At 48.3% G+C, this 14,587-nt stretch overlaps 1 protein-coding gene across 6 annotated transcripts in view; it reads left to right on the top strand.

Annotated features, from left to right (window-relative positions):
• LOC110523811 (actin remodeling regulator NHS) overlaps positions 1 to 14,372 on the top strand; it is a 154,415-nt gene extending 140,043 nt beyond the window's left edge. For all 6 annotated transcript variants that reach the window (XM_036976771.2, XM_036976852.2, XM_036976810.2 and 3 more), the window contains 3 exons: positions 6,276 to 9,281; positions 9,946 to 10,066; positions 11,194 to 14,372. In XM_036976771.2, the coding sequence (XP_036832666.1) occupies positions 6,276 to 9,281; positions 9,946 to 10,066; positions 11,194 to 11,734 (3,668 nt within the window). In that variant the 3' untranslated portion in view covers positions 11,735 to 14,372. The remainder of the gene's footprint in view (positions 1 to 6,275; positions 9,282 to 9,945; positions 10,067 to 11,193) is intronic.
• Positions 14,373 to 14,587: the final 215 nt, after the last annotated feature.

The following is a 14,587-nucleotide window of genomic DNA, read 5'->3' as shown; positions in this document are numbered from 1 at the left end:
ACTCTCTGCCACTCCATTCTGTTACTCCATTCTGCTTGACTCTCTGCCACTCCATTCTGTTACCCCATTCTGCCTGACTCTCTGCCACTCCATTCTGCCTGACTCTCTGCCACTCCATTCTGTTACTCCATTCTGCCTGACTCTCTGCCACTCCATTCTGCCTGACTCTCTGCCACTCCAGTCTGCCTGACTCACTGCCACTCCATTCTGTTACTCCATTCGGCCTGACTCTCTGCCACTCCATTCGGCCTGACTCTCTGCCACTCCATACTGTTACTCCATTCTTCCTGACTCTCTGCCACGCCATTCTGCCTGACTCTCTGCCACTCCATTCGGCCTGACTCTCTGCCACTCCATTCTGTTACTCCATTCTGCCTGACTCTCTGCCACTCCATTCTGCCTGACTCTCTGCCACTCCATTCTGTTACTCCATTCTGCCTGACTCTCTGCCACTCCAGTCTGCCTGACTCTCTGCCACTCCATTCTGTTACTCCATTCTGCCTGACTCTCTGCCACTCCATTCTGTTACTCCATTCTGCCTGACTCTCTGCCACTCTATTCTGTTACGCCATTCTGCCTGACTCTCTGCCACTTCATTTTGTTACTCCATTCTGCCTGACTCTATGCCACTCCAGTCTGCCTGACTATCTGCCACTCCATTCTGTTACTCCATTCTGCCTGACTCTCTGCCACTCCATTCTGTTACTCCATTCTGCCTGACTCTCTGCCACTCCATTCTGTTACTCCATTCTGCCTGACTCTCTGCCACTCCATTCTGCCAGACTCTCTGCTTCTCCATTCTGCCACTCTCTGCTTCTCCATTCTGCCAGACACTCTGCTTCTCCATTCTGCCAGACTCTTTGCTTCTCCATTCTGCCAGACTCTCTGCTTCTCCATTCTGCCAGACTCTCTGCTTCTCCATTCTGCCAGACTCTCTGCTTCTCCATTCTGCCAGACTCTCTGCTTCTCCATTCTGCCAGACTCTCTGCTTCTCCATTCTGCCAGACTCTCTGCTTCTCCATTCTGCCAGACTCTCTGCTTCTCCATTCTGCCAGACTCTCTGCTACTCCATTCTGACAGACTCTCTGCCACTCCATTCTGCCTGACTCTCTGCCACTCCATTCTGTTACTCCATTCTGCCTGACTCTCTGCCACTCTATTCTGTTATGCCATTCTGCCTGACTCTCTGCCACTCCATTTTGTTACTCCATTCTGCCTGACTCTCTGCCACTCCAGTCTGCCTGACTATCTGCCACTCCATTCTGTTACTCCATTCTGCCTGACTCTCTGCCACTCCATTCTGTTACTCCATTCTGCCTGAGTCTCTGCCACTCCATTCTGCCAGACTCTCTGCTTCTCCATTCTGCCAGACTCTCTGCTTCTCCATTCTGCCAGACTCTCTGCTTCTCCATTCTGCCAGACTCTCTGCTTCTCCATTCTGCCAGACTCTCTGCTTCTCCATTCTGCCAGACTCTCTGCTTCTCCATTCTGCCAGACTCTCTGCTTCTCCATTCTGCCAGACTCTCTTTTTCTCCATTCTGCCAGACTCTCTGCTTCTCCATTCTGCCAGACTCTCTGCTTCTCCATTCTGCCAGACTCTCTGCTACTCCATTCTGCCAGACTCTCTGCCACTCCATTCTGCCTGACTCTCTGCCACTCCATTTTGTTAGTCCATTCTGCCTGACTCTCTGCCACTCCAGTCTGCCTGACTATCTGCCACTCCATTCTGTTACTCCATTCTGCCTGACTCTCTGCCACTCCATTATGTTACTCCATTCTGCCTGACTCTCTGCCACTCCATTCTGCCAGACTCTCTGCCTCTCCATTCTGCCAGACTCTCTGCTTCTCCATTCTGCCAGACTCTCTGCTTCTCCATTCTGCCAGACTCTCTGCTTCTCCATTCTGCCAGACTCTCTGCTTCTCCATTCTGCCAGACTCTCTGCTTCTCCATTCTGCCAGACTCTCTGCTTCTCCATTCTGCCAGACTCTCTGCTTCTCCATTCTGCCAGACTCTCTGCTTCTCCATTCTGCCAGACTCTCTGCTTCTCCATTCTGCCAGACTTTCTGCTTCTCCATTCTGCCAGACTCTCTGCTTCTCCATTCTGCCAGACTCTCTGCTACTCCATTCTGCCTGACTCTCTGCCACTCCATTCTGTTACTCCATTCTGCCTGACTCTTTGCCACTCCATTCTGTTACTCCATTCTGCCTGACTCTCTGCCACTCTATTCTGTTACGCCATTCTGCCTGACTCTCTGCCACTCCATTTTGTTACTCCATTCTGCCTGACTCTCTGCCACTCCAGTCTGCCTGACTATCTGCCACTCCATTCTGTTACTCCATTCTGCCTGACTCTCTGCCACTCCATTCTGTTACTCCATTCTGCCTGACTCTCTGCCACTCCATTCTGCCAGACTCTCTGCTTCTCCATTCTGCCAGACTCTCTGCTTCTCCATTCTGCCAGACTCTCTGCTTCTCCATTCTGCCAGACTCTCTGCTTCTCCATTCTGCCAGACTCTTTGCTTCTCCATTCTTACCAGACTCTCTGCTTCTCCATTCTGCCAGACTCTCTGCTTCTCCATTCTGCCAGACTCTCTGCCACTCCAGTCTGCCTGACTCTCTGCCACTCCACTCTGTTACTCCATTCTGCCTGACTCTTTGCCACTCCATTCTGTTACTCCATTCTGCCTGACTCTCTGCCACTCCAGTCTGCCAGACTCTCTGCAACTCCACTCTGTTACTCCATTCTGCCTGACTCTCTGCCACTCCATTCTGTTACTCCATTCTGCCTGACTCTCTGCCACTCCATTCTGTTACTCCATTCTGCCTGACTCTCTGCCACTCCATTCTGCCAGACTCTCTGCTTCTCCATTCTGCCAGACTCTCTGCTACTCCATTCTGCCAGACTCTCTGCTACTCCATTCTGCCAGACTCTCTGCCACTCCATTCTGCCAGACTCTCTGCCACTCCATTCTGCCAGACTCTCTGCCACTCCATTCTGCCTGACTCTCTGCAACTCCATTCGGCCTGACTCTCTGCCACTCCATTCTGTTACTCCATTCTGCCTGACTCTTTGCCACTCCATTCTGTTACTCCATTCTGCCTGACTCTCTGCCACTCCATTCTGTTATTCCATTCTGCCTGACTCTCTGCCACTCCATTCTGTTACTCCATTCTGCCTGACTCTCTGCCATTCCATTCTGCCTGACTCTCTGCCACTCCATTCTGCCTGACTCTCTGCCACTCCATTCTGTTACTCCATTCTGCCTGACTCTCTGCCACTCCATTCTGCCAGACTCTCTGCCACTCCATTCTGCCTGACTCTCTGCCACTCCATTCTGCCTGACTCTCTGCCACTCCATTCTGCCAGACTCTCTGCTACTCCATTCTGCCAGACTCTCTGCCACTCCATTCTGCCTGACTCTCTGCCACTCCATTCGGCCTGACTCTCTGCCACTCCATTCGGCCTGACTCTCTGCCACTCCATTCTGTTACTCCATTCTGCCTGACTCTCTGCCACTCCATTCTGCCTGACTCTCTGCCACTCCATTCTGCCTGACTCTCTGCCACTCCATTCTGTTACTCCATTCTGCCTGACTCTCTGACACTCCATTCTGCCTCACTCTCTGCCACTCCATTCTGCCTGACTCTCTGCCACTCCATTCTGCCTGACTCTCTGCCACCCCATTCTGTTACTCCATTCTGTCAGACTCTCTGCCACCAGATACTTCTTTCTGTTGTTATCTATTCTGTAACATTCCACAAGGAAATGTAATACATAAACACATACATTAAATAGCTCTGGTCTGGGAAATATGTGAAACCTTTTTTATTTACCTGTGCTTAGTAGCCAAGGTTATATAGCTGCGCCATTAACTTGTTATTTTAGCAGACATGTATTTTAAGAATACAATGGAATATAACAGACCATTTTAGTTTCTCTTAGAATAAAAACCTTACTAAAACTGTTCAACCTTAGTGTAACATCAGTTTTAGTAAGTAATAAGCTACGGACCAGTTACAGCTTCTTCTGAAAAAGTAGAAACAAAAGTAGATTTTTCTGAGTGTGCACACGGGACAGAGCAATTCTTACACTATTGTTCTAAATTCAATCACCTTCATCCTCATCATTGAATTATAATACATTTTGTCACCTCTGTTCAACAACTCCAAATCGCTTTTGCATGTGCTCCAAAGGGATAACCTAAAATAACATAATATAGGTTAATTAAATAATTGAAAGGAAAATGTTGATTTATTTATTAGTCTAGTGGATATAAGTATTTTAGACACACAGTGCCTTCAGAAAGTATTCAGACCCTTTTTCCACATTTTGTTTCGTCACAGCCTTATTCTAAAATGGATTATGTATTTTTTTTTTTTACTGAGCAAACACACAATACCCCACAATGACATCACAATACCCCACAATGACATCACAATACCCCATAATGACAAAGTGAAAACATGTGTTTAGAATCTTTTTGCTGATTTACAGTATTCAGACCCTTTGATATGAGACTTGTATTTGGAGCCCACCTGTGGTAAATTCAATTGATTGGACATGATTTGGAAAGGCACACACCTGTTTATATATAGGCCCCACAGTTGACAATACATGTCAGACAAATACCAAGCCATGAGGTTGAAGGAATTGTCCGTAGAGTTCCGAGACAGGATTGTGTCGAGGCACAGATCTGGGGAAGAGTACCAAAACATTTCGGCAGCATTGAAGGTCCCCAAGAACACAGTGGCCTCCATCATTCTTAAATGGAAGAAGTTTGGAACCACCAAGACTCTTCCTAGAGCTGGCCGTCCGGCCAAATTGAGCAATCGTGAGGAGAAGGGCCTTGGTCAGGTAGGTGAACAAGAACCTGATGGTCACTCTGACAGACCTCCAGAGTTCATCTGTGAAGATGGGAAAACCTTCCAGTAGGACAACCATCTCTGCAGCACTCCACCAATCAGGCCTTTATGGTAGAGTGGCCAGACGGAAGCCACTCCTCAGTAAAAGTACAGAGATCTTTGATGAAAACCTGCTCCAGAGTGCTCAGGACCTCAGACTGTGGCAAAGGTTAACCTTCCAACAGGACAACAACACTAAGCACACAGCCAAGACAACGCAGGAGTGATCTCGGGACAAGTCTCTGAATGTCCTGAGTGGCCCCGCCAGAGCCCGGACTTGAACCAGATCGAACATATCTGGACACAACTGAAAATAGCTGTGCAGCAACGCTCCCATCCAACCTGACAGAGCTTGAGAGGATCTGCAGAGAAGAATGGGAGAAACTCCCCAAATACAGATGTGCCAACCTTGTAGCGTCATACCCAAGAAGACTGATGGCTGTAATCGCTCCCAAAGATGCTTCAACAAAATACTGAGTAAAGGGTATGAATACTTATGTAAATGTGATATTTCATTATATATATTTTAGCAAAAATGTCTAAACCTGTTTTTACAGGTTAGGCTGTAACTTAACAAAATGTGAAAAAAGTCAAGTCTGAATACTTTCTGAATGCAATGTGTCATGTCACCCTCATGTTAGGCCTCATGTAAAATCCTTGTCGAAAGTGCAAGAGAGACTGTTGCATGACAAACAGGTGCTGTTAAATGATATTGTAATCTATCTGCCTGTTTGGAACAGTGTAAACAACACTACACAAATGAGAAGTAATACCAGTCTGTTCTAATGAAACAAAATTGTAAAGCCTTTACTATAGAAAAGTTTAACAGACGGATTTGTCCAATTGCTTTATCTGACGTTTTGCTGTTGACTTTATAATGCAGGGTTAAAGATGGAGAAAACACCTGTCTCCGGATTACATCTTCAAACTTAAGGGCGACCATGGCATCCATTCCATGAATGATGTATACGGTTAAGATAGTCAAGCTAGCTACATTTTCAGATGTTGGTTAGCTACCTGCTACGTCATGAGTTGGGATTATGGTTCATCTTTTTAGCTAGCTACATGTCTTAACAAAAGACTCCACTATGCAGCTAACCATTTTTGGTGTGTTTTGTAAATTCAGTCTGGCCTCCTGTCTCACTCTGACCCTCTCCTCCTGTCTAATTCTGACCCTAACCCACTCCTCCTGTGTCTAACCCTGACCCACTCCTCCTGTCTAACTCTGACCCACTCCTCCTGTCTAACTCTGACCCACTCTTCCTGTGTCTAACTCTGACCCACTCTTCCTGTGTCTCTGACCTGGTGTCTCCTCCTGCGTCGGACCCTGACCCCTACTCCTGTGTCTAACTCTGACCCTCTCCTCCTCCAGATTCTGATGAGTCTACGGGCGCCAGAGAGCGGACAGTGGTTGTCCGATGCAACGCTGCGCTCTGTAGCGAGGACCTGTGCAGTCGTCTGAACACCAAGAAGGACTCTGGCTGCCAGACTGAAGACTTCCTGGTCTGCGCGCCGTCCCACTGGAGGGTCCAGTACCAGCGTGGTCAGCAGGGGGTCAGTTCCGCCCTCGTCCCGCTGTCCCTCTCCACTGGGAACATCTCATCTCTACTGGACACTTCGGAGCACAACAACGCCATGTTCTCCTCTTTGCTGGGGGTACGCCTGCGGTCACGCAGCCAGCCAAGGGAGGGGAGGAGACTGATTGAGGTTCACCACCACAGTGAGGAGGAGGAGGAAGAGGAGCTGTCTCCTTCCGAGACTGATGACTTCCTGTATGGGTTGGGGGAGCTGAAGGAGAAGGGGGGGGGGGGTGCAGATGACCAGTCCCAGCCGGACCACCCTCTGGCCAGTCTGAAGTACCAGCAGCGCACTGGCAGCCCCTGGCTTGAGAGGGGCCAATCCCGCCTTCCCCGGAAGGTTGACATGGGGAGCTGTGAGATGTCCTCCAGCTCAGATACCTTCTCCAGTCCGCTCCACTCTACATCCACCAGGCGGGTTGTTGGGTGTCAGATGGACCATAAAGACGACCACCAATCTTCTAGTGGGAACTGGAGCGGCAGCAGCTCAACATGCCCTTCCCACACCTCTGAGACACTCCCCCCGGCTGCCTCCCCCCGGCTCACTGGCTCCTCCCATTGTGACTCGGAGCTGTCGCTGAACACCGGCCCCCACGCTACAGATGACCCCGCCCCCATCCTCATCCTGGACCCATACCAGACCGACCGGCAGCTGGACGATGCAGGGGTCAGCATGGCTAGTGATGGGGAGTGGAGTTACCCCCACCCTGACTCCAGGCTCCATGACTTCAGCCCTGAGCGCTCCAGAGAGGGGGAGGGGAGTCTGGGGTACCCCAGCTTTACCAGCATGGCTACCTGTGAGAGCTTCATTACAGACAAGCCTCCTTCTGAGAAGGCTGACACTGTATCATACTACTCTATAGACAATGAAGGATACTACACCTCCATGCACTTTGACTGTGGTCTGAAAGGGAGCAAGAGCTTAATGTATAACTACTCTGACTGTGGACAGGAGCACATGACTCTGGGGAGACGCTGTCTGACATTGAGGAAACCTAAGGCCAAGCCCTCTGCCCCCAGACGCAGCTCCTCACTAAGGAAGATCAGCGGGGGGGGGGATTCTCCTGATGACACCGAACCAAAGAACCGCAGCGGGCAGCAAAGAAAGTCATGTTCCAGAGAGAGAAGGTTACAGCTGGACCTAGAGGGCTCCCTGGGCCACCCTAACCTCCCTGACCCCCACCCTGCTCTGGGCCACCTGGAGGATCCTGTTCTGGGAGGGGAGGTGGGCTTGGGGGGGTTAGGGTTGGAGCAAGACCCTCTGGAACCCCTATTGGCCCTCGAGACCTGGCGGAGGGAGGACACCGAGGAGATGCCGGGCTCCGGCCTGTTTGGTTCCTCTGACAGAGGCTCCTATAAAGATGAGGGAGCTGTCCAGTCAGACTATGCAGATCTCTGGCTTGTGAATGACTTGAAGTCAAACACTGACCCCTATCGCTCTCTGTCTAACTCCTCCACTGCTACCGGTACTACTGTTATAGAATGCATAAAGTCTCAGGAGAGTTCAGAGTCCCAGACCTCCCAGTCAGGATCCACCCCCTCACTGCCATCAGTAGAAGACTTCAAGATGTCCTCCCTGCCCTCAGTAGAAGGGGACTTCAAGATGTCCTCTCCAGAGAGGCTGGCTGGCTTAGTGTCACCATCTAGTGGCTACTCCAGCCAATCCGAGACCCCCACCTCTTCCTTTCCCTGCGCCTTCTTCCCCAGTCCCCTGTCACCCACCAATCAGAAGAGGAAGCCCAAGATTCCAGAGAGGAAGTCATCTCTGTCCATCACCTCCACCAGAGATCTGGAGCTGCCAGTCATCCCCCCCAGCCACCAGAACCTCAGTGCCCTTTACAGCCCTAACCCTACCAGCCCTCCTCCAGTCTCTACCAAGCCCCCAGGCCACAGGAACCAGCTCTACCTCCTGCAGCAAAGCAAGCAGACGGCAGCAGCATCGGCCAGGGCTGAGGCCAGAGTGGCAACCGAGACCTCCAGCAGTCTTCCCATGACCATCACCCCCACCGTGCTGCACTCAGTCCAGCTGAGGTCTGTGGGGAAGCAAGGAGAGGGGAGCCCTGCCCGGCCCGGCCCAGATGTTGCCACCAGACCCAAGTGTCCCACTGTGAACATCAGCCCCCCTTCCAGCAGCAGGTCCCCTGAGTCTACAACCAGGAATCCTCCAGCCTACAACTCCCAGGTTCCCCCCTCTCAACAGTACTGTGAGTCACTGTTGGCCCCCAGTGAAGGCCCTGTCCCTAGGGACCCAGCAGGTCACAGTAGTGTGAGGTACAGGCAGGACAGACACCCTGCGGAAGCCCAGTGGCGTACCACCTCCTTCAGACAGCCTGTAGACCAAACACTGGCAGACCAGGAGAGACTACCAGACCAGGAGAGACTACCAGACCAGGAGAGACTGGCAGAAGAGGACCATACCATCAGAAACCAACACCAGCCCCTCCTAGACCAACACCAGCCCCTCCTAGACCAACACCAGCCGCTTACGGACCAGCAGTCCCTGCTAGACCAGGAGGTCTGCCAGAGGGGGGCTCAGTCCACAGGGGTGACCCCAGGTCAGGAGGTAGAGGAACAGAAAGCTCTATTCCCTGGGAGTAGCAGCAGTCTGGAGGCAGAACAGTACCGACCACTACCACCTCAGCCATCTGAACTACAGAGACCTGAAGACCTTTCAGTGTTTCCTGGTCAGCACAGCTTAGCCACAATATCAGAGAGTCGAGACGAAGTGCCTGTTAAAAGTGATCAGTCGGAAACATTGCAAGCTTATCCAATCAGCGATGTGGCTGGCAGACAAGAGGAGTGTAAGTCTTCAGGAGTTCCAACCATTAGTGCCTCTCAGGATAGCAGCAGGGAGGAGTAGAGGAAGGATCTACCTCCACACCAGGGTCACCCCAGACACACACACTGCCCCAGACACACACACTGCCCCAGACACCCCGTACACAGAGACTACCCCAGACACCCCGTACACAGAGACTACCCCAGGCTCGGAGACTACCCCAGGCTCGGAGACTACCCCAGACGCAGAGACTACCCCAGACGCAGAGACTACCCCAGACACCCCAGGCACAGAGACTACCCCAGGCACAGAGACTACCCCTGGCCCAGAGACTACCCCAGACACCCCAGGCACAGAGACTACCCCAGGCACAGAGACTACCCCAGGCACAGAGACTACCCCAGGCACAGAGACTACCCCAGGCACAGAGACTACCCCAGGCACAGAGACTACCCCAGGCACAGAGACTACCCCAAACACAGAGACTACCCCAGACACCCCAAACACAGAGCAGGGCTACTGCAGTAAAGTTGAAACATCAGACAGCCGTTCAACTGTTGCTGTCATTGACTAGAAGAGCGTCCAGAAGAGCGTCCAGACGCTCTCTTATATTCAGGATTGTGAGGTGCCTTTAAACCAATCAAGCTTTGTCTTGTACATTAATCCAGCCCAACCCTGTTTTCCAGATTCCAGACCCAGTGACAACTCTATCTTTTCTCTGAGTGAGGAGACCAAGGCTGAGGGTGATGTCTTCCTGTCATCCACCAAGGCTTGCACTACAGAGGAGCTGTTTGCCATGATACACAGGTGGGTTTCTGGTGACAGTTTGATTTGTCACTAAGCTAAAACCTTGTTTTGCCAGAAAGAAACACAGGTGCTCTAACTGTTACAAATGTAACTCTGTTATCTATAACCCTAACCCCTGTTCTGTTATCTATAACCCCTGTTCTGTTATCCATAACCCCTGTTCTGTTATCCATAACCCCTGTTCTGTTAACCATAACCCTAACCCCTGTTCTGTTATCCATAACCCCTGTTCTGTTATCCATAACCCCTGTTCTGTTATCCATAACCCCTGTTCTGTTATCCATAAACCCTGTTCTGTTATCCATAAACCCTGTTCTGTTATTCATAACCCCTGTTCTGTTATCCATAACCCTAACCCCTGTTATGTTATCCATAACCCTAACCCCTGTTCTGTTAACCATAACCCTAACCCCTGTTCTGTTATCCATAACCCCTGTTCTGTTATCCATAACCCCTGTTCTGTTATCCATAACCCCTGTTCTGTTATCCATAACCCCTGTTCTGTTATCCATAAACCCTGTTCTGTTATCCATAACCCTAACCCCTGTTCTGTTATCCATAACCCTAACCCCTGTTCTGTTAACCATAACCCTAACCCCTGTTATGTTATCCATAACCCTAACCCCTGTTCTGTTAACCATAACCCCTGTTCTGTTATCCATAACCATAACCCAAGGTTCTGTTACACCCCGTCCTAACTACTGTTCTGTTACACCCCGTCCTAACTACTGTTCTGTTACACCCCGTCCTAACTACTGTTCTGTTACACCCCGTCCTAACTACTGTTCTGTTACACCCAGTCCTAACTACTGTTCTGTTACACCCAGTCCTAACTACTGTTCTGTTACACCCAGTCCTAACTACTGTTCTGTTACACCCAGTCCTAACTACTGTTCTGTTACACCCCGTCCTAACTACTGTTCTGTTACACCCCGTCCTAACTACTGTTCTGTTACACCCAGTCCTAACTACTGTTCTGTTACACCCCGTCCTAACTACTGTTCTGTTACACCCCGTCCTAACTACTGTTCTGTTACACCCCGTCCTAACTACTGTTCTGTTACACCCCGTCCTAACTACTGTTCTGTTACACCCAGTCCTAACCACTATTCCACTCTCCTTCATAGATCCAGGAGAAAAGTTCTAGGTAGGAAGGACTCTGGAGAGTTAAGTGCCCGGAGCAGTCTGTGTGCCCCAGTCACCCCACCTGGCAACACTATGACTTCTCTGGTGAACCCCAGCACCCCAACCACCCCCACTGGCTCCCAGAAGGCCCCGGGGCCCATCTACCGCAGCCTGAAGAAGTCCAGCACCTCCCACGAGGAGTTTAAACTTTTACTCCTGAAGAAAGGCAGCCGGTCAGATTCCAGCTATCGCATGTCAGCCACAGAGATCCTGAAGAGCCCCATCAGCCCCAATGCCCCTGGAGACCCCCTTGCTGAGAAGCCCCTCTCCCCTCCGCCAGGCACGGAGAAGCTCCCCAGCCCCTTCACAGAGGGCTTCTCTCCTAAAGGCCTGTCCACTGCAGCCTGTCCCAGACAGAGCCGATCCCGCATCCCTCCTCCACCCACCAGCAGCCGCTACAGCATCCGCAGCAGGCAGCACCCAGCCCCCATGCAGGCCATCTCAGAGGGCGAGACGGAGAACTCAGACAGGAGCCCTTCCTAACATACAGCACCTTCCACCTTTCAGAAATGTAAAACAGAGGAACATCTTAAGGTTTTAGAACACATAGTAGAGAACAACTGGACCAGAATGACTTAGAACATTTGAACTGTGTCTAACTATTTATAATACAGTATGTATTTCTGCTTTTAGATTTTGGTATTGAAGGAAAACCGAGACTTAAGAACAGAATTGAGAGAGAGAAACTTCTGTAGATATGTTCTATTGAAAAAAGAATGCTTTTTAAAATGTTAGGAAAGTAAACCGGAATATGTACTGTGCTATATGAAGGCTGTTTTTATATCAAGGCAACCTTTTGTTGTCGCTCTACAGAAAATACATGGGTATCTTCCATTGTAACCCTTAACCGTAACCCTTAATCCTTAACCCTTTTATGATATTGCTGGAAAATTCCACATGTATAGAATATATCGGTAAAATGAGATTTACAGTATAATATATTCACTTTTCACTAATGGTGTAAAAGTTGTGAAATACCTTAGAGTAACACAGTATGAGTCATAATACCCATAAAGGATGGCAGTCAAACAGGTAAATGGTTCGTTTTTCCATCATTCATTTTTCCCATGGAAACATGTAAAATAAGGGCTGTCTTTCGTGGCCTTATTTCTATTGCAGCATGTTGGATGACTGTCATTCATATTCCATTCACCGAGTTCAATGTTACTTCAATAGGTTTAGGATACTACATGATACTCTGATTTTCCCTATACCCATTATGAGGTTGCTACAACCTAGCCTATGTATTAAAGTTTTCAACGTAGGTGTACACAGGCCGAGAGAGAACTTTGAGATGACAGTGACCCATGGACAGACAGTGATGCATTCAATACCACCTTGCACACTCCTGCCTGCATCTAGCTGATCTAGGGTGTAATCATTAGTCCAACATTTGCAAACAAGAGTTTCTATTGGACAAATTCATGTATTTTATCCCCGTTTTGTTTACATCCGTTTTAAAGAAACATTTTTCAACAGAATGAATACATCCCTGATCACACATAAACACAGTTCACTTTCATAGCAGCCACGTTGTATTCGTTCTAGCCTCTATGCACTCTCCTCCTCTCACCTTTTCCCTTCGCTTGTGGACTTCAAATGAACAACACATCAGCTGTATTTGACCAAGCAAAAAAACCTTTCCAAGCCATACCATGTCATAACCGCTACACACAGCCTACATCGTTGTCCCCATATTAACTAAAGTAACGTCCTAGTCAACTTAGCTCATATAACTAATGTGTTAGCAAACCAGCTACAATCATGCAGTAACGTTAGTGTTTAGTCAGTAAGCAGTTAGACCGTCGGGGCCCCGGTGGCAATACATTACTAATACCAAAAGCTTACCTTGACTTGAGTTCCAGTGTTGTGTTGGATATTCATAGCCAGCTAGCCAACATAGCATCCCTCTGTTTGAGCTGGGTGTTTGAGTAACTAAACTAGCCAGCTACATTTACTAGCTAAGTGAAACTAAAAACAAATGTATTTCTTGAAAACTGTTCAACTATTGTCTCTCTCTCGGAGACAACTACTCACCACATTTTATGCACTGCAGCGCTAACTAGCTGTAGCTTATGCTTTCAGTACTAGATTCATTCTCTGATCCTTTGATTGGGTGGACAACTTGTCAGTTCATGCTGCATGAGCTCTGATAGGTTGAAGGATGTTCTCCGGAAGTTGTCATAACTGTAAGTCTATGGAAGGGGGTGAGAACTAAGAGCCTCCTAGGTTTTGTATTGAAGTCAATGTACCAAGAGTAGGACCAACGCTAGCTGTCCTCCGGCTACACCATGGTGCTACCCTACAGAGTGCTATTGAGGCTACTGTAGACCATTGCAAAACTGTGTTTTAATCAATTATTTTTCTTGATGGGAATATATTTAGAATAGTTTTATCTAAAAAGGAGAACTTTTTCTATGTTTTACAATTTAATATATAATTCACTGAAGGCTGTACTGGCGTGATGTTTTGATAACCGTGTAAATCTCTTTAGGACAAGGTGACTTTTGTCAATATATTTGCTTGTATTTACCCCCCCAAAATGAAATGCTAATTACAATAGCTGCTAATGTGGCTATCATAAAGAACAACAAATGCCTTGATGATCTGGACGAGACAACCGAATCGAGGCAGAGAATCTCTGGATTAACTATTTAATGTTAGCTAAATGTAGTAATGAATACATTGGCTAAATTTGAACTGTCTTGTGCAAGTTTTACATTGACACAATACCTGTTAGCGAAGGTGTCAGCTAGCGGTGATGTGCAGGGATTTGTAGTTTTGCAGGGATTTCTACTTTGATGCTGATTAGCATTTTCTAATCTGAGAGTAAATAAATGTGAATATTGATGAGTATTGATAAGTCACCCTGTCCTAGGGAGATTTACATGGTAATCAAAACGGCACGCCATGGTAAGCCTACACCAAACACAGCCCTTGTTTTAAGCGTTTCTAAAATCCCCTATGGGAAAAATGTATGGTAGAAAAACGATTGGAACCATTTCCCTGTTTGACCACTAGGATGTATGGGTATTATGACACTGCCACTGTGGGACTCTAAGTCAATGGCATATGTCTTGCTTTTTAATAAATATTATTCCTCTACTATAAATCTAATAAATAGTAGCCTAGTCCACATTTCCTCTGGTTCAGCAGAATACAGTACTACTGTAGTACAATATATATATATAATATGTGTATGTATTTATATATATCACACACGTGTGTGTATATATATATATGTGTGTATATATATATATCACACACGTGTATATATATATATATATGTGTGTATATATATGTGTGTGTGTGTATATATACACACATGTGTGTATG

Source organism: Oncorhynchus mykiss, chromosome 1, assembly GCF_057628025.1.
Source record: "Oncorhynchus mykiss isolate SJ-2025 chromosome 1, ASM5762802v1, whole genome shotgun sequence".
Taxonomy (NCBI): domain Eukaryota; kingdom Metazoa; phylum Chordata; class Actinopteri; order Salmoniformes; family Salmonidae; genus Oncorhynchus; species Oncorhynchus mykiss.
Note: the sequence above shows the minus strand (reverse complement) of the source record. Positions and strands in the feature narration are given on the sequence as shown.